Source organism: Lissotriton vulgaris, chromosome 8 (assembly GCF_964263255.1).
Source record: "Lissotriton vulgaris chromosome 8, aLisVul1.2, whole genome shotgun sequence".
In the NCBI taxonomy this organism is placed as follows: domain Eukaryota; kingdom Metazoa; phylum Chordata; class Amphibia; order Caudata; family Salamandridae; genus Lissotriton; species Lissotriton vulgaris.
In genome coordinates this window covers 534,124,451-534,147,579 of record NC_141696.1, presented here as the reverse complement: position 1 = coordinate 534,147,579, position 23,129 = coordinate 534,124,451, and the positions used below count along the sequence as shown (strand labels likewise).

The 23,129-nt window shown below is 48.0% G+C and overlaps 1 protein-coding gene across 3 annotated transcripts in view; it reads left to right on the top strand.

The window, feature by feature from the left end:
* PHKA2 (phosphorylase kinase regulatory subunit alpha 2) overlaps positions 1-23,129 on the top strand; it is an 852,423-nt gene that overhangs the window by 258,829 nt on the left and 570,465 nt on the right. For all 3 annotated transcript variants that reach the window (XM_086934344.1, XM_086934343.1, XM_086934345.1), the window contains 2 exons: positions 10,341-10,394; positions 10,702-10,824. In XM_086934344.1, the coding sequence (XP_086790470.1) occupies positions 10,341-10,394; positions 10,702-10,824 (177 nt within the window). The remainder of the gene's footprint in view (positions 1-10,340; positions 10,395-10,701; positions 10,825-23,129) is intronic.

Sequence of the window (23,129 nt, the reverse complement as noted above, 5' to 3'; positions counted from 1 at the left end):
AAGTGTTGTGGACTTATTTGTAGTGGTATTGTGTGTTGTGGAGTGGTATCTATTGCGTGGAATAATGTGGCGTGGTGTGGAATGGTGTGGTGTAGATTGGATGTTTGTGGTGTGTAGTGGAATAATTTATTGTGCATTGGAACTTTGTGGGATGGAATGGAATTTTGTGGAGTTGAATTGTGTTGTTTGGAATTGTATGGCATTGAGTGAAATTATGGTGAGTGTAATTATGTGCATGGTGCAGAATATATTGATGTGGAGTGTTGCTGTATGGCATGGAGTAAATTTATATGGAGTGTAATTATGTGGTATGGAGTGGAGTGTAATTATGTTATGTGGTATGTAATTGTGTGGTGTTGAAGTGTGTGGTGTGGCATTGTATGGAATTGTGTGACATGGTGAGGGCACGTTGCAAGGTTGAATTTTGTTGAGTGTAATTATGTGTTTTGGAGCTGAGTGGATATATGTGGAGTGTAATTATGTGGCGTGAAGTGTAATTATGTCGTTTGGAGTGTGCAGTTTTGTTGAGTGGTCTGGATTTTCAGTGGGGGAACTGCTGTTTTAAAATCACACAATAAACCTTGTGACATTTGTGACATTTTTGATATTTTAAGTTACATTGCGAGCTGTTACACATATCACTTACTGCCTTCAACCTAGTTCCCCCCTCAGATAGAAAAGACCTTGTGTTTTAACTTCAATCCCCCCTTATAAATCCCATGAAGAATGGACAGACACTTGCTCTGCTCTCCCCTGTACTGCAAATCCTGGGCACCATCGCCTCATCCCCTACCAGACAAGCGATCAGAAATCATGTCAGAGGTGAGAGCACTGGAAGCCTTCTTTGCACTGGGGTGTAGGTCATTAGTCTGAATCAGGGCCGTCGTAGGTGTTGTGTCCTGTAGTAGGGAAGTGGCTGCCCTAGGGGTATCACTCTGGGACCTACACTCCGGGGCATCTAACCCTGACTGGGCCTAACACGTGGCCCTAGAATTAACTCAGTCGGACACTGGGAATAACTTTGTTACTCGGTCTGCCCGCATCAGAATGCCTGCGTGCGTGCAAGACCTCTTTTTATTATCGGGAGTCACGTGACTAGCGCGCCACACGCCCAAGGCGTCGGGGGCGTGCCTCCAGGGACATAACATTCCTCCTAAAATAAGGAAAAACCAAAAATACAACGACAACCAAAACTCAAACATTTTCAAACGGTTTCAGGTAACATTTTCGTAAAAACACCTTCAGCGTCCTTTGATTGCAGCAACATCATATCTACTATTCTTTTCTGCTACATAGACATTCAGTAGGAACAGTCTTACGTGAAGTAGTCTCGTAACCAGAAGGAGGGAACGGGATTGTTTCTCAACCGGTGCTGCGACCCCCTCTGACTCTGCATTTCCGCTCCAGCCTTTGTCTCAGGACCTGGCGCCTCTCTGTCGGCCCCCTCCGGATTTGGAGCCTCTTCGAGGGCCTCCGCGTCACCTCCCACTTCTTCACTTGCTGCTCTCAGATCGTTACTTTGGCTGACCTCGTGACTGGGTGTTGATTCAACATTTGGTGTGTTAGTTGCAGTTTCGGTTTGTTCAACACTCTGCCGAGGCTCTGAGTTTGTAACTGCTGAGTGAAAGAGTTTGAAGTGAGAAACATTGCGAGTCACCATCTCTCGTCCTCGAATCACAGTAAGACGGGTGCCTTTCACCCCAATCACTCGCCACAGTTTCCTCTCATAATTGAGTCTGAACTTGCCACTAGTTGTTCGGTTGCGAAGAAGCACCACATCTCCTCGTCTGAATTGGGGCGGCACCGCCCGTCGCTTCTGGCTGATTTTTGCAAACGTAGTCTTTCTTTTCTTCGCAACGGCCTCCTCATTTACCACCTCAGGCGACCATTGTGGATGATGAGGAATGGAGTCCTTCACTACTCGTCCTAGGAGAAGATGTGCCGGGGCTACCCCCGTTGTGGAGTGTGGGGTCTGGCGGTAACTTCTAAGAAAGGTGAAAATGGCCATCTCCACGGACTGTCCCTTATCATGGGCAATACGGATGACTTTGATCAATGTTCTCATAAACCTCTCAGCCTCCCCATTGGCTTGAGGCCACCGTGGTGTTATGCGCCTGTGGCGAGTCCCAAGAGATGACAGATAGGTAGCCAGATCTTGCCCTTGGAATGGGGGCCCATTGTCTGTTCGAAGCTCCCTCATGGCACCATGAGTGGCGACAATTTTTTCCATTTTCGGTATTACACAGTCTGCACTTGTACTTGCCACGATTTCTACCTCTGGGTACTTTGAATGGTCATCTATCATCACCAGCGTGTGTCTGCCATCCGGGAGACTGCCGAAGTCCATGCTGACCCGCTCCCAGGGTCCCTGGGGTCGGGGCTCTACAATGATGGGGGCTTCCAGAGAGGCTTCACCTGTGACTTGACAGGCAGTGCACGACCTCACCATGTTCTCCACCATGTCGTCCATGAGGGGAAACCACACCTTTGTTTGCAGCCGGGCCTTGGTCTTGACCATCCCCTGGTGACCTACGTGCGCTAGTTGGATTACCTGTCCCGTAAGGGCCGTGGGTATTACTAAACGATGCCCTCGCAGCAGACATCCCGCCGCGTCTTCATTGAGTTCGTCCCTGACATGGTATAGGCTTTCCATGATCTTCTGGGCCTCCGGGGTGAGCGCCTTCCAGCCCTCCTTGGCTTTATGCCAGGTGGCAGTCCGAAGGATGTCCTTGGCTCGCTGTATGCAGGCGTCTTGGGCCGTGGCGCTCACAACGTCCTCCAGGGATATGGGGCGCGGGCATGACCTGGCCACTACCCACTTTACATATGCTTCTGTTTCTTCCGCCTCATCCATTTCCTCCGGAGTGGCGGGTCTGGGATGGCGCGACAGATAATCTGCCGGATTCTTCGCTCCAGGTTGATACTCAATGTTGCAGTTGTATTCCTGCAGTTGTAATAGCCATTTCTCTATTCTTGGGGGTGGTTTTGATGAAGTCCCAGAGAACAGAGCCACTAGCGGCTTGTGGTCAGTCACCACCGTGAAAGGCTTCCCATAGACATACAGGTGGAAATGTCGACAGCCCCAGTGAATTGCTATTGCTTCCTTTTCGATCTGTGAGTATCTCTGTTCTGTGTCCGTGAGGGACCTACTGGCAAAGGCAACTGGAGTCCAGTCTATTTCGTCCCTCGGCCTTTGCATCAGCACGGCCCCCAACCCGGCCGGGCCGGCATCTACCGCTATGAGTGTGGCATTCCGAGGGTCAAAGAATGCCAGCGTGGTGTTACTGGAGAGGGAGGCCTTGATGTCTTGGAACGCCTTCTCCTGCTCCGGTCCCCAGTTCCATGGAGTGGAGTCCTTCGTGAGCTCACGCAGCGGGAGAGTTAGGTTGGCCAGGTCTTTGATGAAACGGCCACAGTAGTTTACCATGCCAAGAAAACTCCTGACTTCCGTAACCGTCGTGGGTGGCGGCGCATCCTTGATGTCCTTTACTTTGTCCGGATCTGGGTTGACACCCTCAGCAGAGAAGACATATCCAATGAACCCTATTTTGGTTCGCAAGAATTCACACTTGTCTCGATGTAGTGTGAGCCCCGCACCTCGGAGCCTGCGGAATACTTGCGTCAGCCGGTGATTATGTTCTGAGATGGTACGGGCATGCACCATGATGTCATCGCTGACATTTATCACCCCAGGGATGTCGGCAATCAGTTCCTGAATTACATTTTGGAAGACTTCAGCCGCACTGGAGATCCCAAAACTAAGTCTAGTGTATCTGCGGAGTCCAATGTGTGTGGAGAAGGTGGTAATGTTTCTTGACTCCTTATCTAACACTAGCTGATGGTATCCCGCACGGAGATCAAGTTTTGAGAACCAGCAGGCTCCGGCCATTTCTCCGATTAAGTCATCTATTGTGGGAGTGATATGGCGCTCCCGTTTGATGGCGGCATTTGGGAGGCGCATATCCACGCAAATCCGGACTGCTCCTGGCTGTTTCGGTTTCCGCGTGACCACAATGGGCAAAACCCAGGGGGTGGGGCCTGAGACCTTCTCGATTATTCCGGCCGCTTCTAGCTTGTGTAGTTCTTCTTCCACTAGCGGCCGAAGGTGGAATGCAATGCGACGGTGTCGCAAGGCCACTGGTTGCACTGTGGGGTCCACGTGTAAGTGTATTTCCTGACCTTTGAAACATCCAATGCCTTCAAATAGATCCGGAAAGTCCATAAGTAGTTGTTGCACCGACTCTTCGTGGACTCCAAAAGCAAATGTGACCACTCCCAGGTCTTCAGCTGTTCTACAGCTCAGGAGCATGCCTTGGCCCTCTTCCGACACGAAGATGTTGGCTCTTGTGACTTTGTCCCCATGACGGACGGCCGCTCGAAACTTTCCTCGGATCCGGAGTGGAATATCTTGACCATAGGCAAACACAGTGATGGGGGTGGGGCTGAGAACCGGAGGTGTAGGCATGGTTCTGTAGAGAGATGCGCTCATTAGGTTTATGGATGCGCCTGTGTCCACTACCGCCATAATCTCCTGATCCGCCACCTGAATGGCGCATTGGGGCAGGGTCCTGGTGCGTCTGGTGGCGGTGCCGATCATGTGCACCTTGTGCACGGACTGCTCCTCCTCTACATCATCGTCCATATCGCTGTTGCTTGGATCACCTTCCACAACTGTCTGTACCGTTTGGCGTGGCTTGTGGAACCTCTTTGACCGGCACACTTTTTCGAAGTGGTTCATCTTGCCACATCCGGAGCATCGTTTGCCCCGTGCCGGACATTCTGGTGCCGGGTGTCGCGGGCCTCCACAGTATCCGCATGAATGTCCCGATGCCCCGCTTTGGATGGGTGTCGTTCTTTTGTGCCACTTGGTTGGTGTCTGAACCTGTAGCTTGTTGATCGGTTCCACCTTCACATTGGCTTGAAGTGCGGCCTCCATGTGTGCCGCCCTGGCCTTGGAAAGCTCTTTCGTGCGGCCAAGGGTGAGGATGTCGGGCAGAGGCTTCCCCGATTCTTCCAGAATCCTTTCTCGCAATTTTGCAGAGGCGCAGCCCTGTATTATCTGTCCCCTGATTTCCTCCGTTACGTCCTGGAACCCACAAGTTAGTGCCAGCTTCTTGAGTCTGGTGTGGTATGCGTCCAGTGACTCCTCCGGCAATTGCTGTGCTTGTCGGAAGACAAAACGTTCGTAGTCCTGGTTCGCCATCGGCTCAAAGTGTGCATTGAGGGCGTTAATCAGGGTATGATGAGTCTTGGGGGTCACCTCTGTGAGGGTCCGAGCAATGGAGTGAATGTCTTTGCCGCCAAGGTGGAGGACCATGGCGCGTTTCTGTTCCTTGTGGACCTTTGTGGCTTCAAAGAATATTAGGAGCCTGTCCACCCATTCCTTCCATTTCGGGGCGAGAGTGGAGGGCGCACCCTCCACCACAAACGGTTCAATGGGCGGAATGGTAGCCATCGCCCAGGACGCGCTTGATCAGGCCCGTGTCCAGTCGAGGCAAGGCCCGGGGTGGCACACTGAGCAGGTCGCTGATGGCTATAGCCTTGTAGGGACGTGTCGGTGCCCACAGGCAGCGTAGACAGGGGCCGTGGTGTACCCCACAGCAAGGGTAGCGGAGCGCGTGCGACCTGCGCTCCGGCTCCGGATGGTGACGGTGCGCCTCGGGACGGGTGGACACCACGTCCCCTCGCGCAGCCAGGCAGCACCGGCCGCCTCCCTGATCGCCGTGCCAGGCGGGCCGAGGTGCGCTTCACGCACGTGCCGACGGACACGGTGCAGCACCGGACGGGGAGGACTTGCGGGAGAAAGTCTGTACACGGCCACTCGTGACTCGATGCGCAGCAGGTCAGCGTTGGGCAGCGCGGCTCACCTTCGATGTGCCAGGGGTGGAAGTCGTCGTCTCTCCAGGTGCGCAATGTGGGGGTGTGCGGGACAGCAAGGCACGAGCACCACGAGCTACTGGCAATGCTCGCAGCCGCCTCACGCGAGAGTGGGCACACACACACCCCGAGCGAGGAGTCGGCAACCACCCTCGTCGCCAATTGTTGTGTCCTGTAGTAGGGAAGTGGCTGCCCTAGGGGTATCACTCTGGGACCTACACTCCAGGGCATCTAACCCTGACTGGGCCTAACACGTGGCCCTAGAATTAACTCAGTCGGACACTGGGAATAACTTTGTTACTCGGTCTGCGCGCATCAGAATGCCTGCGTGCGTGCAAGACCTTTTTTTATTATCGGGAGTCACGTGACTAGCGCGCCACACGCCCAAGGCGTCGGGGGCGTGCCTCCAGGGAGATAACAGTAGGTAGCTCGTTCGCGCTATGAATGAATGACGGCCCTGATTTGATATCCGTGTCTGCGCAGAGCCTAGGCACCTGCATAAAATTGCACATCCACGGCCTGCACTGCCCATTCTACAGTATTGCGTACACAAGGGAAAATGTGACTCAAATGTACACAATCTGCCTGGGGTGTTTTTCCCCACACAAATGTGAAGAATGTTAGCCATTTGTGTAGAGTGAGAGGATGTGGTGCCGCTGTGAGAGCTGCAGACTCAGGAGCTGGGAATCCGTGTTTGAGCCTCCGCTCAACATCCTGTGAATTTTGGCAAATCACTTATTCTCGCCTGTGCTATATAAATGTATTCATTTATTTTTTTTAAACTAAAAAACAGCAATCACAGTGATCTCGAAGGGGTAGTGGGGGGCCAGGCAGTGTTGTGGAAGGGTGAGGGTGTAGGGAAAGATGGCACAGGAAGATTGAGTATAAAAAGCAGTGATTTAAATAAACAAACGTGAAGCCTGCTGTTAAAATAGCGAGCGCCATGCTAATAATAGGCTTTGGGCCGCGCAAGCCCCCTGACATAACAGCAGCATCTTTGAGGCAATTTGCTGACACTGTTGTGTCAAGGGAGGAGACTCCAACATGGATCCCCAGAGTGGGAGGATGTGGCGCAGCGGTTGGAGCTGCCGATTTGGGAGCTGGGGATTCATATTCGTGTCTTGGCGTTGGCTCAACATCTTGGGAATTTAGGCAAATCACTTATTCACCCCTTCCCCCGCTATATAAATGTATTCATTTAAATGATAGAAAAAGCGTAGATCAGAGCGATCTCGGAGGGGTGGTGGGGGTGGCAAAAAGTATTGTGGGAGTGATGAGAGGGTGGGAAGAGAGGGCACAGGGATATTAAGTATGAGAATCGTAATTTATATTGAACAAAAAAAAGCAGCAATGTCAGTGGGATGGTGGGGGTGGGCAGGCAGTGTTGTGGGAGCGAGGGGTAATGTGGTGGGGGGGACGGCACAGGGAGATTACGTGAAGGCAGGGCAAATAAAGCTGCCCAAGCTTAGTAAACAGAGCCCTTAACAACCAGAGGCAGGCTCTTTAAGCTCTTGAAGCTCACTGCATAGCCTGATGAGTAAGAACACATGTAACAGGGGCAGTTCTCATGGGAGAATACGAAAGTCCAAAAAGAGAGACTACTAAGCATATCCACCAAAACAAAACAGGCATTTCCTGAGGACAGAAAGAGGAACCAATTAAAATGCTGTGCTGTCCTCCAAGACCTTATTCATATTCTGAATAAAGCATGTTTCAAAAAAACAGTGCATGCGATGCCTAGGCGAGACCTAATAAAAGAGCCAAAGCATGTCCTATTTAGTAGTGGGCAGGAAGCGCTTCCGCAGCAAAATTATTTATGCCGGGAGTACCAAAAATACTTTTATCATTCCTGATGAGAAGGCTGCTCACCCTGCCGTCCTGAGTAGCTTCCTGGACAAATTATTGTCAGTATTAGTAACAGGAGCTGAGTGGGGCAATTGCATAGAAGGAGCATTCAGCAAATGAAGACATACTTTGCTGATGTGGTGAATCCATCACCCAGTGAGATTGTAATATCAGAAATCAGTAAGGCATGTGATAAATTTTAGGATGGACTGTATATTTACTTTTGACTTCATTTTCAAAATATTTTGTGCTGTTTTGAATGCCATATATGGAGGGATGTATGACGTTACAACGCATACATTTACATCGCTGTACATTACATCGCGAGTCGTTACAACGACTTGCGTTGGGGGGCGCACGACTTAGGAGTATTATAATACTATTCCAACTCCAGTCTACGTACAGTAGGGAAGGTGTTGGATATAAATTATACTATTCCTTGTCCTAGAGCCCCATCCAGCGCAAGTCGTTGTAACGACTTGCGTTGTAAAAACCGCAATGTAATGGCATCGCGATGTAATCCCTGCGTTGTAAACAATGTTTCCCATATGGAGGGGGGGCGGGGCTCACAACACTAACGGAAGCACTTGAAAGTATTCATCTTTGAAGTATCACTGTTTAAAAAGGAAGAATAGCTCATTTAGAAGCCACCATGGCTTTAGCCATACCTGTAGATGCTGTGCAGTGGATAATAGGTTGTGAATAGCAACACATCCAGCTTGTGGCTGCGCAATGGGGATGTCATTGCATGAATGCCTGGATGTATTTTGGAGGTCTAAAATGTTTGGCTGTCATGTTGTTTGTAGCAGGTTTAGAGGGTACATCGGTGCTCTATTGTGCCTGTACCAGGTTGCTGCAAACCGTTGATTACTGGTGTACTGTAGTGAGGGCTTGAAAAGTGTCAGAATGATGGGGAATAATTTCCCTCCTCAAATTTCAAAGTGCCACCAAGCCAGATCCCTCCCGCCACAATGTTGGATTTACAGCTCTATTTGCCTTATCAAATATCAGTTTTACAAGAAGTCCTTCAGCAGAAGTCTTGAAATATTCGAGTAGTTTGTAAACTGCTCAGAAAGCCCAACCCTCCTCATGAAGCTTTGGGGGTGAAGGTAGGTTATCTCCCTGCTTGTAGTTTCACTTCGATGTTTTGGAGCATAGGAGACTTGACTGAGACTTGCAAGGCTTTTTGTGAGAGAGAAACACAAATGCCCTTGAAGAATTGCTCACCAAAATTCGGTATCTGTTGCTAATATAAGTGGAAACCCCCTCCTGCACCTCTCCACAGCAACGTATTCTGTCAGATAAGGTGGAAGGTAAGGTCCTGTCGTCAACCAGATCAAGGACTACAGTCTGACTTTCCCATCGCTTACAATATGAAGGACTTTTTCCAAAACTTTGAGCTTAGCTATTTGCAAACTGCACTTCAGCCTAAAACCTAATTCATAGGGACCATCAAGGTGACGATACAAGTCTGTTGTTGGCTTGCCATACATTTTTGATTCGTTTGCCAAGAAACAGGGATCTTGGTCTTAGATTCTGCAGTCCTGACGTGACAAAAACTACTTTTTTGAACAGGCGCGTGACAAGACTTGATTTAAGAGAGGTGACAAGCTAGGTTTAACAATGTTGGCCTCTCAAAAATAGTTTTTATGGCCCTCAGCTGGAATTCTGAACAAACAAGTGAGTGTCTGGAATGGATAGCGAGCAAGTGAAACGTTTATTTATCTCATTGTCAGTCCTAATTTTATCTACTTTCTCCCTACAGTAATTGGCAGTGCTGTTGAAAATCGTTTGAAAATGGAGAATGGATATTTTTTGGAAGAGATTTCACCAGTGATTGATAGTTGACTAGAGCTATTTGATGGTCAGAAGAGTATGTGATTTCATTTTGAAAAGTTTGAACTTTCACCTTGTTTGATAGTGCTCAGGGGATTTTCCTTTGGCTTTCAAAGTTCAAAAGCCTCAGAGAAATTATTGAATTTACAGGCTTTTGTCCTGTTTCTTTGATTTGACAATTACCAACGTAGTTTTACCATGAGCACTGGGAATTGTTAGGTTTTTGTTTATTCACTTTGAGAAAGAGAAGAGCGTGAACACTGTGCATTTTCTGTTGAGAAATCCAATGAGCTTGTTTGCGAAGTATTGTTCTTGAAAGACCCACGTGAGTCGTGGAAGTATTGTAGACATAGATGTTGGAGTTACCCATATTTAGAAGTCTTGCCATGGTGTTTGTAGGTTTTTGGTTGTTCTTTGAAGAGAAGGAATGTAGTAGGAATTGTACTTAAGGATTAGGTAAGCGCACGACTGATTGCCATACATTTGAGATAAACATGGAAACGGAATATTTGGTAAAAAGTTACAGGAGAAACTGTCGAAAGTGCATGTGCGTGTGAAGACCCAGACATAAACCCACAGCTAAAGTTCAAGTCATGATGTGTTTTTGCAGATTTTTCTTTTCCGTGGCTGTGAGACGTTTAGAAGGGATGTATTAGTGTCATTTGATGGCTGTCCTCTGTGTCAGACAACAAAATCAAATGATGCAGTAAGATAAATAAAGGATGGAGCACAGATGACATCAAAGCAACTATGGGATTTATTTCTTTTATCTCATTCTGCAGGGGCGCTACGGTTGTTGTCGTTTCCTCCGAGATGGCTACAAGACACCAAGAGAGGTTGTACAGAATTTCAGTAAATATTTTGTTTTCTGTATAATTTAGATATATTAACAAACCATTGCAAAGATTTCACGCAATGTGTAGTATGCAGTATAAAATGTAAACCTGCATTTCTGTAGCGAAGACTGAATTTTCAACAATAATCCCTTTTTCCCCTGGTTCTCTTTAATAACTTGTTGTCAGTTTTATAGCTTGGTGCAAAGTCATGAAAATGTATATATTCTACCTTCATTCTTCAGATGCCTTATGAGTTTTGAAACACTTTACATTTTTCAATTTCTAAAAGCCAGTTTGTTCATTTCAGGACCCAAGGAGGCTGCACTATGATCCTACTGAACTAAAGTTGTTTGAAAACATAGAATGCGAATGGCCGATTTTCTGGACCTACCTCATAATTGATGGCGTGTTCAACGGGGACCAAGTGCAGGTAAAGATTTAGGAGAAGTATTGTGCGGATAGAAAATGTGAGGATAGAAAACGCCTTATATATTATGGGGACATCCAACGTATGATGTCACAACAAGTGTCAGAACCCCAGCAGACATCCTCAAACTAAGGAATATTCTGGAATGCCTATTATTGATGATTGTTTTATTTGGAATTACTATGGGAAATTAGTTGGAGTACTTTGAACTGTTATGTTATTCACAACTCATTGGGATAGATGTGAGTTGATTTGTAATTTGTATAGCGCAACACTTACTCTAAGGCATCAAGGGTCTGGAGCCCTACCGTCCTATCGTCCAGAAGAAGGATGGAAAAAAAAGAAAAAGAAATCCAGGTAAATGCTAGGCCGAGACAAGCCAGGTCTTAATAGCCTTTCTGAATGGAAACAGAAGAGGAATGGACGTAAGAGCAAGGGAAAGGGAGTTCCAAAGTCTACTTGCTGCTACCGAGAAAGCTCTGTCCACCCAATTCCTCTTGGTACCACTAGTTGCATTTGAAGCTAGGATCGCAGGGGTCTACTGGGGGAGTGGCATTTGAACATTGTTTTTAATTTTGATGGGTAAGGAAGGTGCAGTGTCTTGTGTAGCATACAGAGTGATTTGAAGCTTATGCGTTTTTCGATTGGGAGCCAGTGCAGGGATTCTAGTCCCTTCCTGGCGGATTGTTGCCTGGGAAGTCTTGCCAGTGCATTCTGTAGCACCCAGAGTTTATACTGTATACTGTTATTGGTGGCCAAATATATTGAGTTGCAGTTATCGAGTCTGGACATTACCAAGGCCAGTGCTGCCTTTATTCGTGCTGGTCGTTGGAGAAGATTTTTTTAACATCCTTATGAGCCAGGAGCACGTAGAGATGGTACAGTTTATTTGGATATTAAAGTTGAGTTCTGTGTCCATCACAACTCCAAGGTTCTTAGCCTTCTTGCTCTGGACAGGACCGCATCCTAAGGATTGAGGCCAGCACTTGCTGTTCCACTTTGATGTCCCTGAGCTGAATATCATCACTTCAGTTTTCTCCCCATTGAGTTTCAGGAAGTTAGTAGACATCGATTCTGCCACTTTAGTCATGCATCCAAGAATATTTTCTGCCGTTGAGCATGGATCTTTAGGGATGTTAACCCTAATCTGTGTGTCATCTGCATATGATACTATCTCCAGTCCGAATTAGTGAATCAAGGTTGCCAGGGGTGCCATGTAAAGATTAAAAAGAGTGGGCCTCGTAGACGATTCGTGCGGTACTCCACAGGGTAGAACAAAGGAGCCTGAGTGAAAAGATTGTAGTTTTACCCTTTGGGATCTCCCTATTAAGAATGAGGACAGGAGGGCTAGTGCTTGATGAGAAACACCAAGACTCTGGAGTCTGTCCTGCAGCAAAATGGGTGAGATGGTATCAAATGCTGCTCACAGATCCAAGAAAATCATCACTACCCCCTGTCCTTCATCCACGGTACGCCTGATGTAATCAGTGACTGATATTAGTACCGTTTCCATCCTGTGATGTTTCCTGAATCTAAACTCATTGTTGTTCTGTCGTTTCCATTAGCTGCTTATTGAGATGCAGCTCCAAGATTTTAGCTGAAACTGGAAGCAAAGATATAGGACGGTAGTTCTTGTAGTCCCCTGGATCTAGGTTAGGTTTTTTTAGGAGTGGCCTAATGATGATAGTTTCCAACTATGCAGATAAATTCCGGATAGAATAACAATATTCATGAGTTTGCAGAGGGGTTCTGCTATTGTGTTTGCTGTCATATGGAGACCTGCTGGAGGACAAGCCTCCATAGGTGAACCAGCGTGTATACCAGAAATTGTGCATCCAGAATGGGTGAGAGATCAGAGAATTTTGAGAGACCTCTGTTCTCCCTACAGGGCTTTCAGAGGCGCACCCTCAGTGAGCCTGCTGGATACCGGTGTTTTGGTGGAAGATCCAAAAGATAAATCAAAACCTGTATAATTATCCTTGATTTTTGATTGAAAGAAAATGGCAACAGAATGCTTCAAAGTTCTCCGGTTCTGCTGTGAATTGGGCAGATGAGAGCTGTTGTACTATCTTAAATAACTCTTTTGTGCATGATGAGATTTCAATTTTGTATGTGCAGTATATGGATTTTTCTTCCACTAGTGCACGTTTATATTCCTTAATGCTTCATTTGTATAATATTCTTTCATGTTCTTCTAGGGTTGGTCTCCAGGCTCGCTCAGAGGGACAGCAGGCTTGTTTTAATAGTCTGAGTCTGTCATTATACCAGGGGGCCGAAGGACGAAATTTTTTACGGGCATTTGGTTTCAAAGGGGCCATTAAATTAGCTGCGTATTATAGCCATGTTGCAAAGGCCTCTCCTACAAGATTAACATCCTCTTGAATTATACAAGTAGTACTATTTAGGGTGTTGGTTAAGGTCTCAGCTGAAATGCCTTTCTAGCTTCTAGTTCTATTATGGGGGTAAGGGGTTCTATGATCAACAGCTAAAGCTGGGGGCAAGAAATCAAACAACACTGCACTGTGGTCGGACCAACAGATAGGTATGGTGTTTTGATAGGTAATTCTTGGATCATTTGAGAAGATTCCAGCCAGTGTGTGTCCTGCTTCGTGAGTTGGAGCCTTTACTAGTTGAAGTAGACTGATGCTAGAAAGCATCTCTACTAGATCACTAGAGTCTTGGATGTCCCTCTCTTCTAGATGGAAGTTAAAGTCCCCCATGATTGTCATATATTTCTCTGCTATAACAGGTTCCAAAAGCTGTTTTAGTTCTTGAAGGAACAGTGGTCTAGGTCCTGGGGGTTCTTAGATCAATAGCCCTCCAAAAGTGCAAGTGGCTGAGAGAATATGTTTGAAGTTAGTGGCTTCACAAGAGTGGGTATTCAATCCTGACTCAATGATGTATTTAAATTGAGATTTAAAAACAAACAATTTACCAACTCAGCATGTTAAGGTAATTGCTACTTGAAGGACTATCTCCAAAGTCAAGAATTAAATGATGTGAAGCTATGAACACAAACTGACACACGCCAACAAAGCAGAAACAACATTCAAATTACTTATGAAGTGATTCCCTTACAGAAAGATGCTGATCAAAGTGGCTCTGTATAATAGGATTACTTATCAGTAGCTCGGTAGGCAAGATGGGCCGAGAAATGTGGTGCTCTAATACACAGAGTCTCACCCCCATTCTTCTCTGCACCAACCCACAAAGAGAGGAAGGGTGATTCTCAAACTGATTATTCACATAAAACAGGCCAGTTCTTGAATACAAAACTTTGTTTTAACTGGTTTAAAGATTGAGTGACTTAATAATGCCCATGGATAAGATGCAAAAGTAGTGAAGAATATATACATTTTCCTCCCATCGAAGATCCACAACTGACACAGTCATACTGACTAGTCAAATATTCTGTTCAACTCACTAACTACTTACTCCTGCTCCATGTAACTGTGAAAATGTCTTTCTAGTACAGAGGTGTGGAATTTAATAAAATATCTACTTGTCCATGGGGCAGGTTGCTTCATAAATCTACTTGTCCTGCAACAAAATCTACTTGTCCCTTTGGTTTTATGTAGTGCGGTGACAAATTATTGCAGCAATCTCATTATATAAGAGCTCTGATATAGCCTCTCTGATTATGCCAGGGCTCATACCATAGTAGTGTTTGAATACTTGCAATCCCCTTATGTTGCCATGTTTCCGCAGATCTTCATACTGGGGCTGAAGGTAGTGATAAGCAATAGTTCCCGGTTTAGAATTCCCTTTTGAGTCTGTGCAAACCTACTAACTGCATATTTTAAGGATTATCAACAACAGAAATGTTGGAAATTGACTCCTGACAATGGCAGACGTAAAGTAAACCTTCTACCAGAGTGGGGATAAACGCGGTTGGAGGGAAAGTGAACTTGTAAACATTCAGATTTTCGCATGAGCAAATCTCCACATGCAGGTCACTAATATTTTCTAGGAGTACTTTTTCTTGTCCTACTTCTGTAAATTCTTTGGAATTCACAAAAGCTATATAGCTGCACTTAATGCAAGGACATATACCATGTGTTCACTTTTGAGACTTTCTTCAATAATTGGGCCCCTAATTTGGTCTGGAGTTGACCATGGCATTTTGTGTTTGTTAGAAATGGGATCCCTGGCTGGCCAGGGCTTGCGCCAAAGTCAATCAGAGACCACCACTCCTAAGTCAGGGCAAGGGAGTTACACGCCAAGATAACCCCTGCTCACCCCCTAGGTAACGTGGCGCGAGCAGCAAGGCTAAACTTGGAGGCGATGTGAGTTAAGTATTTGCGCACGCACCCCAACAACAACACCCAAGGCCCACCGCAAAGGAAACTCCACACAAGGTTATATATCAAAATAGCCTTTGTATTATACCAAAACACATTAGATAAAACACACGATTTACAATGTGCCAACAGGCACAGGCAGAATTTACAGGGGAAATGTACAAGACAGGGCCACCTGGACCACTGTCAGGAATCAGCACTTTTAGCACTTAGCACTTTTAGAACTTAGAATACAAATCACTGTAGCACAAAAGTAGAACATAAAGTACACAACCAGTAACTACTGGTAATCAGGACCTCACTACCACCACCTGTACTAGGAAAACAACCACCTAAGTATCACAATACCTGTAGGGGTGTAAACATATAACACATGATGCATAACATACATTCAGAGGTGTAAGGATAAGGCACATGACGCATAAAAACACATTCAGAGGTGCAGCATAGGAGAACACATGATGCCTAAAAACACTCAGAGGTGTAAGAGAGGAAAACCCATGATGTATAAAAACATTCAGCGGTGTAGAACAAGGCACATGACGTATAAAAACACATTCAGAGGTGCAAGCACGAGCAATTGCGCAAAACTCACATGAGCCACAACCTGTAGCAGTCCCTAGGCCCTCTGGCCTTGTTGGGGCTAGGACACCCTGTGTCCCAGAGTCAGGGGGACCTAAACGTGGCAGCTGCCCACGAAGTGCTTGGCAGCTGTGAAGACAAGGATGGGGCCAATACTGGAGCCTCGCAGGCTCTGCACAAATGACTGGCACCTTGGAGCCTCACTGGGCGCTGCACATATGCAATGTTCCTGAGCCTCTCTGGGCTCTAAACACAAGGTGGGCAGGGAGCCTCTCTGGGCTTGAAAACAACAATGGGGCCCTGGAGCCTCGGTGGGCTCAAGAAATAAATGAGGCACACGATAGCCTGTCGGGGCTTTAAACAAACAGATGCCCCCTCGAGCCTCGTGGCTCTGAGCAAAGATGCCGCCTCAGTACGCCTGGAGCGTACCCTTCTCAAGGAGGGATGCGGGCCTCAGTACGCCTTGAGCGTACGCTGAACAAGGATCAAATGCGGGCCTCAGTACGCCTCCAGCGTACTCTTCACAAGCGGCTCTCAGTACGCCTCCAGCGTACGCTTCACAAGCCCTTGGTGCGGCTCTTAGAACGCAGGTGTACGCTTGTGTGCTAGTGCGATTTCGTACGCTTCTGGCGTACGCGTCGTCCCTTGCTGGCCGCGGCTTTCAGCTGTGCGGTGCGGCTCCGGTCTCAGAGAGGCAGGGCCCCTGGTGGGGTGGGCACCCGTCAGGGTTTGCGAACGAACACTGCAATTTGCGGCATGGGCAGCCACTTGGGATCCACTCAACAACCACGGCGGCAAGATCCCTGGCAGCGCAAAATGCAGGGTTGGCACCTGCCTGGAACACAAAGCGCTCCCAGGTGCCCTCAGCAGGGCAGAGTTCCAGCAAAGTCCTTAGGTAGGAAGGGGGGCAAAGCTGGGCTCAGAGCCAGCTCACTGGGTCTCCAGGCAGGGAGACAATCCAAGTGGCGGTCCTCTGGCCCAGCAACAGAAGCAGCCCCCTCAGGCAGGATCCTGGAAGAGAACAACTTCTGTGGGGACACAGCCCCATTTTTATACACCACATTCCTTTGTCTAAGGGTGCAGGGTGGGGGAGAAACCAGTCGCAGCTGGTTTTGGAGCACCCATGATGTGCTCAGCCCTCACTCTATTCACTGGCAGGGCTAGGGTCATTAGTCGCACCACAGGGGGCGGAGCCAGCATTGTCTGGGGAAAACCCAGCCTCATTCAGGACACAGGTACACTCCTCCCCAGCCATCAGCATGCTAATCTCCACACTCACCACCGGGCAGACCCATCATGACTCATGGAGCCTGGCATCCCAGCCAGCTCCAGCCAATCACACGCCAGCACCTTCACAGCACATACACAGCCATGTCTAGAAGTGGCACTTCCCCACTAGACACATACATGCCACACATACCATTGCGCAGCATTCACTCTCACGAGTTCGCACATACCAAACTCGCGCATGCACACCTCACGCATCAGGAGCTACCAGGGACACAGACATTCCCCATGCATTCCTATGGGAGTGCAGGCCAACCTTACTCCACGCACTCAGAGTGCGCTCGCACTTTCCACTGGGACACAGTGAAAGTGCGCACAACCCAAAAATCACCATCACCAGGTCACCATTAAAAGCAAAAAGTTCAGGGGTGAACCTGCCAGAAGGGCCAAGTCCAACACAACCCCCTTCCAGCCAAAACGCAGGGCAGACCAATCACCACCGTGATGGACTTCCCTGCTTGGGGCGATAGAACATGGACATGGGCCCGCAACTGCAGGGACACCCTCCTGTTCTACGCCACGGTGAACCCATGGGATTCCTTCTCAAAACGCTGTCTGGACCAACTGGGCTACCCCACTGGTACTCCCGAGCTGTCCGTGGCCAGGACCAGGCCCTGGGCCACCCAGGTGCCACCGGTCCATGCCTATTCACAGAGTGGGGGGTAGTAACCCCTGGTACATAGTAGCCATTCTCCACTCTTCCTGTCTGCAAGACAGGACTAGACTGCCACTGGTTCTCCATCCTAGGGTCTACAACCTCAGGTGGACCAGGAGTCTCAGGGAAGGCTCTCCTCCCCCTACCTCTTCTTCTAGGGTTCCTCCTCCTCCTGCGAGGGGTACCCTTACAAAGCCACTCCAACCCAGGGTTTAACCCCTCAGGTTGCACCGGGGTCAGAGGTGTGCTTTCCCACCCTCTGCACCCCCTTCCAGAGGTCTGCCCTCTCCCAACTGGAGAGGTTCCTCTGGAAGAAGAACCGGTCAGGACACTAGTTACAGTCGTCCTACCCTTCAGGTCAGGCTGATCCTGAGCCTGGCCTCCCAACCTCCGGTCTAAAACCTTTGGCGGAATAATTGCCTGGCACTCCAGGACTTCTGGGGACTCACACACCATCCCCCTGAGGCTGACACATGACCATGTGTCGTGTGACTGTCTGTCTGGCGCAGATCTCCCGTCCCCTGTCCACCTGACAGTGCGTGAAGATCCCCCAGAACAGAAGTGGCGCACCCTGGGTCCCCCTAACAAGATCTAGCCCAACTGGCTAGTTCCTGGTCCACTGGTGCATCCACTGGGAAACTCATCCCCCAATCACTCCTCACTTCGGACTTCTGTGCCCTCCCTCCTGGACTGGCACTGCCAGACTCTAGAACCACAGGAGCTCTGGTTACAGACGCTCCAGGTCCTCTACTCACTAGGAGATTCTCCTCAAATAGAGTAACAGGACAGCCTAGGTCCCCAACCTGGTGTTCCCTAAAGAAACCATCCAAGTCCTGAGGCAGGGCATCGGGCACCTGGGGACCCTCGGTCACCCACTTACTCCTGCTCCACTGAGCCAGGCAGTAAGCCCCTACACCCTCCTCGCTATCCTGGGACCTAGCTGGGCTACACTGAGCCTCTTCCACCACGCTGGGCTGGAAGATACCTGAACCACTTCTTTTGGACTCACTCACTAGTGATTCTAAAGAACCTCTGGCCCTCTCCCAGCAGTCTGCTTCAGCGGCAAGCTCACATGCTTCAGAAAATCCACACCCCAACAGGTGTTGGCGCAACCCTGGTGAACAACAACTGAGCAGGTGCTCTTTGACAATCGGATCAAACAAGACATCAAAATCATCTTTCGTGTGAACCTTTACCCAATCAAACAGTGTATCACAACATTCATCCTCAAACTCCTCCCAAGACTGGTGAGACAGTATCCTACTGCCCCTGAATTTCAACCTATACTCCTCCTCCTTGGAAACAGGTACCATACCCTGGGAATAGGATGTCCTACACTGAGATTTAAATAGCTGCCACCACTGGACTCAACCCGCCCTGGGGAGTCCAGAAAGTTAAAACTGCGCGCAGGGGATAGTCTACCCTCCAGAGCTACTTTGCCACTGGTGGAAGCCCTCTCAGCCTCCTCTATCCTTCCCTGTGCTAAGACCCTCTCAGTCTCTAACTGTTGCTTTCTTACGCCCAGCTGTGCCATAGCCTGGGCATGCTCTAACCTGAGCTTTTCTAAAGCTAACTGGTGCTCCCTTTCACTCCTCCTATCTTCCAGCTCCTCTGGGGACAGGGAAAGGCATGAGGCACTGCCTCCTACGCTGGACCCTGCAAGGGACTCCCTACCTATGGGGTCTTCACTCTCTATGGCATCCAGGTACTGGCATCTTCTTCCTCCTCTTCTGAATCTTCAGGGCTCCCCACAGACCCACTACCCTCCTGGCGTGCGGCCCGGGCCCTTTTCTCACTGCGCGCAAGATCCCACTGACCCTTTTGCCATAGGATCAGGCTGCTCCTAAGTTCGGACTGAGTGTCTGACTCATCCACCCCTATGTCTCTCTCTTCACAGAACCTTACCAACTCTCCCATACTGTATCTAAACAGATCACAGAAATCAAAAGCAGGCTCCATTCTGGCGGACGTTCTAGAGAAAAGATTACACAGGGAACCTAGGGGCCTGAGCTTAACACAGGAGTACACAGTTCACAAAAGGTATTCAGTGAGCTCCCTAACTCACCTTCACTTGCCTAGTGCCACACACCTTTCATCCACACACAACCCCCCCTCGGACTGGTAAGGCAGTTTCTACCACCCCTGATTCATCAACCTGACCACATGTGACACAGATAACAAACTCTGGGCGCGGGGCTTGGGAACAAATGTACTGGACACAATTAAACAATGATACCTTCAGGAGAAGAAATATGGAACTTCAGAAAAACAATAATCCCCTAAAATGTGGTCATCTAAAATGCAGAGTTTTGTAGTGTGGCCAGTTGCCACTGTGGTACAACGCAAACACAAATCCTTATCCTCACCGCTGCATCCAATGTTAGAAATGGGATCCCTGGCTGGCCAGGGCTTGCGCCAAAGTCAGTCAGAGACCACCACTCCTAAGTCAGGGCAAGGGAGTTACACACCAAGATAACCCCTGCTCACCCCCTAGGTAACGTGGCGCGAGCAGCAAGGCTAAACTTGGAGGCGATGTGAGTTAAGTATTTGCGCACGCACCCCAGCAACAACACCCAAGGCCCACCACAAAGGAAACTCCACACAAGGTTACATATCAAAATAGCCTTTGTATTATACCAAAACACATTAGATAAAACACACACTTTACAATGTGTCAACAGGCACGGGCAGAATTTACAGGGGATATGTACAAGACAGGGCCACCTGGACCACTGTCAGGAATCAGCACTTTTAGCACTTAGCACTTTTAGAACTTAGAATACAAATCACTGTAGCACAAAAGTAGAACATAAAGTACACAACCAGTAACTACTGGTAATCAGGACCTCACTACCACCACCTGTACTAGGAAAACAACCACCTAAGTATCACAATACCTGTAGGGGTGTAAACATATAACACATGATGCATAACATACATTCAGAGGTGTAAGGATAAGGCACATGACGCATAAAAACACATTCAGAGGTGCAGCACAGGAGAACACATGATGCCTAAAAACATTCAGAGGTGTAAGAGAGGAAAACACATGATGTATAAAAACATTCAGAGGTGTAGAACAAGGCACATGACGTATAAAAACACATTTAGAGGTGCAAGCACGAGCAATTGCGCAAAACTCACATGAGCCAAAACCTGTGGCAGTCCCTAGGCCCTCTGGCCTTGTTGGGGCTAGGACGCCCTGTGTCCCAGAGTCAGGGGGGCCTAAACGTGGCAGCTGCCCACGAAGTGCTGGGCAGCTGTGAAGACAAGGATGGGGCCAATGCTGGAGCCTTGCAGGCTCTGCACAAATGACTGGCACCTTGGAGCCTCACTGGGCTCTGCACATATGCAATGTTCCTGAGCCTCTCTGGGCTCTAAACACAAGGTGGGCAGGGAGCCTCCCTGGGCTTGAAAACAACAATGGAGCCCTGGAGCCTCGGTGGGCTCAAGAAATAAATGAGGCACACGATAGCCCGTCTGGGCTTTAAACAAACAGATGCCCCCTCGAGCCTCGTGGCTCTGAGCAAAGATGCCGCCTCAGTACGCCTCGAGGGTACCCTTCTCAAGGAGGGATGCGGGCCTCAGTACGCCTCGAGCGTACGCTGAACAAGGATCAAATGCGGGCCTCAGTACGCCTCCAGCGCACTCTTCACAAGCGGCTCTCAGTACGCCTCCAGCGTACTCTTCACAAGCGGCTCTCAGTACGCCTCCAGCGTACTCTTCACAAGCCCTTGGTGCGGCTCTTAGTACGCCGGTGTACGCTTGTGTGCAAGTGCGATTTCGTACGCTTCTGGCGTACGCGTCGTCCCTTGCTGGCCGCGGCTTTCAGCTGTGCGGTGCGGCTCCGGTCTCAGAGAGGTCACAGGCGAGGCAGATGCGGCGCGGCACGGTCTCGGGGACACTCCAGGGCTCAATCTATCACCAATAAGGTTTTACAAAAACCATGCCAAAACAAATCACACATTTACAAAACTAAAAACCAATTGACCACCAATTTCAGACCTACTGGCTTTGCCAATGCTTGTTTATTTTTGTTTCCCATAATCTTATTGAAGCTGGTTACACAGATTTTCCACTATGAATATTTTTGGTAAATACTAGCATGCATCAACACGTTACTAAATGATGCTGCAGAGAAACGGTACCTGAAATTTCACAGTAGTTTAGCAAAAAAAAAAAGTTTTCTTGCTCTCATTTTTGTATGAACATTTTTTTATGTAAAGAATCATCAATATTGCTTTCAAGCTTCTGCAAATATATGCATCAAATCAGAGAGCATACTGTGAGCATTATACATAGCCTCATATTTCTAAACTTTGAAATCGTGTACACATTTTTATACTGGAATCACTGTCAGTAGTGCAATCAGAGTTTACAACATTTATTTAGAGCGCTCACCCTAATAATGAAGGGTTTCAATTAATGAACCATAAATACAAGTTTGAACAGCATTAACTTATGGACAGAAATATTACCTGTTTTTTTAAACAAAGTTTTATTAGCAGTTTTACATCATACACAACACAATTTCTATTATGCCTTAGACATTTGGGATGTTACCGTCTGCATTGTGGTTATAGTATTTGTGACATTTGTAACATATCTGTTGTGCATCTTAAAAGAGTGCCATTAGCGTTTGTACATACTATCCGCACCTCTCGTGAATAATTCGCACTAGCCAAAACAAATAAACCTATAACAACATCCAGTTATTCATGACTACCCAGCCGGGTATGCATTTCTCATCCCATCGTGTCATAGTCTGCAATAATAAACATACATTTCCCAACTGAATTCCCCTCCCCCCTCCCTTCAGTCCTTTATCTACATGAAAATAACATCTTAGGGCGGCTGGACACTCAGAGCCCGGCTGGCATCTTCACTGTCAAACCAACAACAATTCCAAAGCGACATGTCGCACTAATCAGCCTTAGTCAGTGAATTATAGTCTTACGAGTATTAGTAACATGCTCGAGATGGGTTCTTGGGATCCACTTACATTATTGTGAGCTGTTACGAGATTCCACAACATCCACCTCCTGCGTTTTTAGGGATTCTAACATTGTATCCCATTCGAATGCTATTGGGGTTTTACGTAATCCTTTGGCCTCCTCTCGTCTTAGGGCCGCACTTTCTGCACTACCCCACCTGATCAATTCGCTATGCCAAATATGTATGGGGGTGGTTTCTTGGACTTCCACCGCATGGTGATGGCTCGTATTGCTAGGATTAACAACAGGTTTGCAAATCTATATTGTACCTTGTGTTTCGAGGGGGACTTATGAAGGCCTAGGATACATTCCTTCATATTGTTGGTTATGTCCCTCTGTATGGCTGCAGATACATCTCGTCTGACCGAGTCCCAAAATCTCCCTAGGTGAGGACATGACCACAACATTTGAGCGAGATCGGCGCCTACTGCGTAGCATCTAGGACACTGGTGTTGTGCTTGTGGAAACATTTTGTCTAGCCTATGAGGG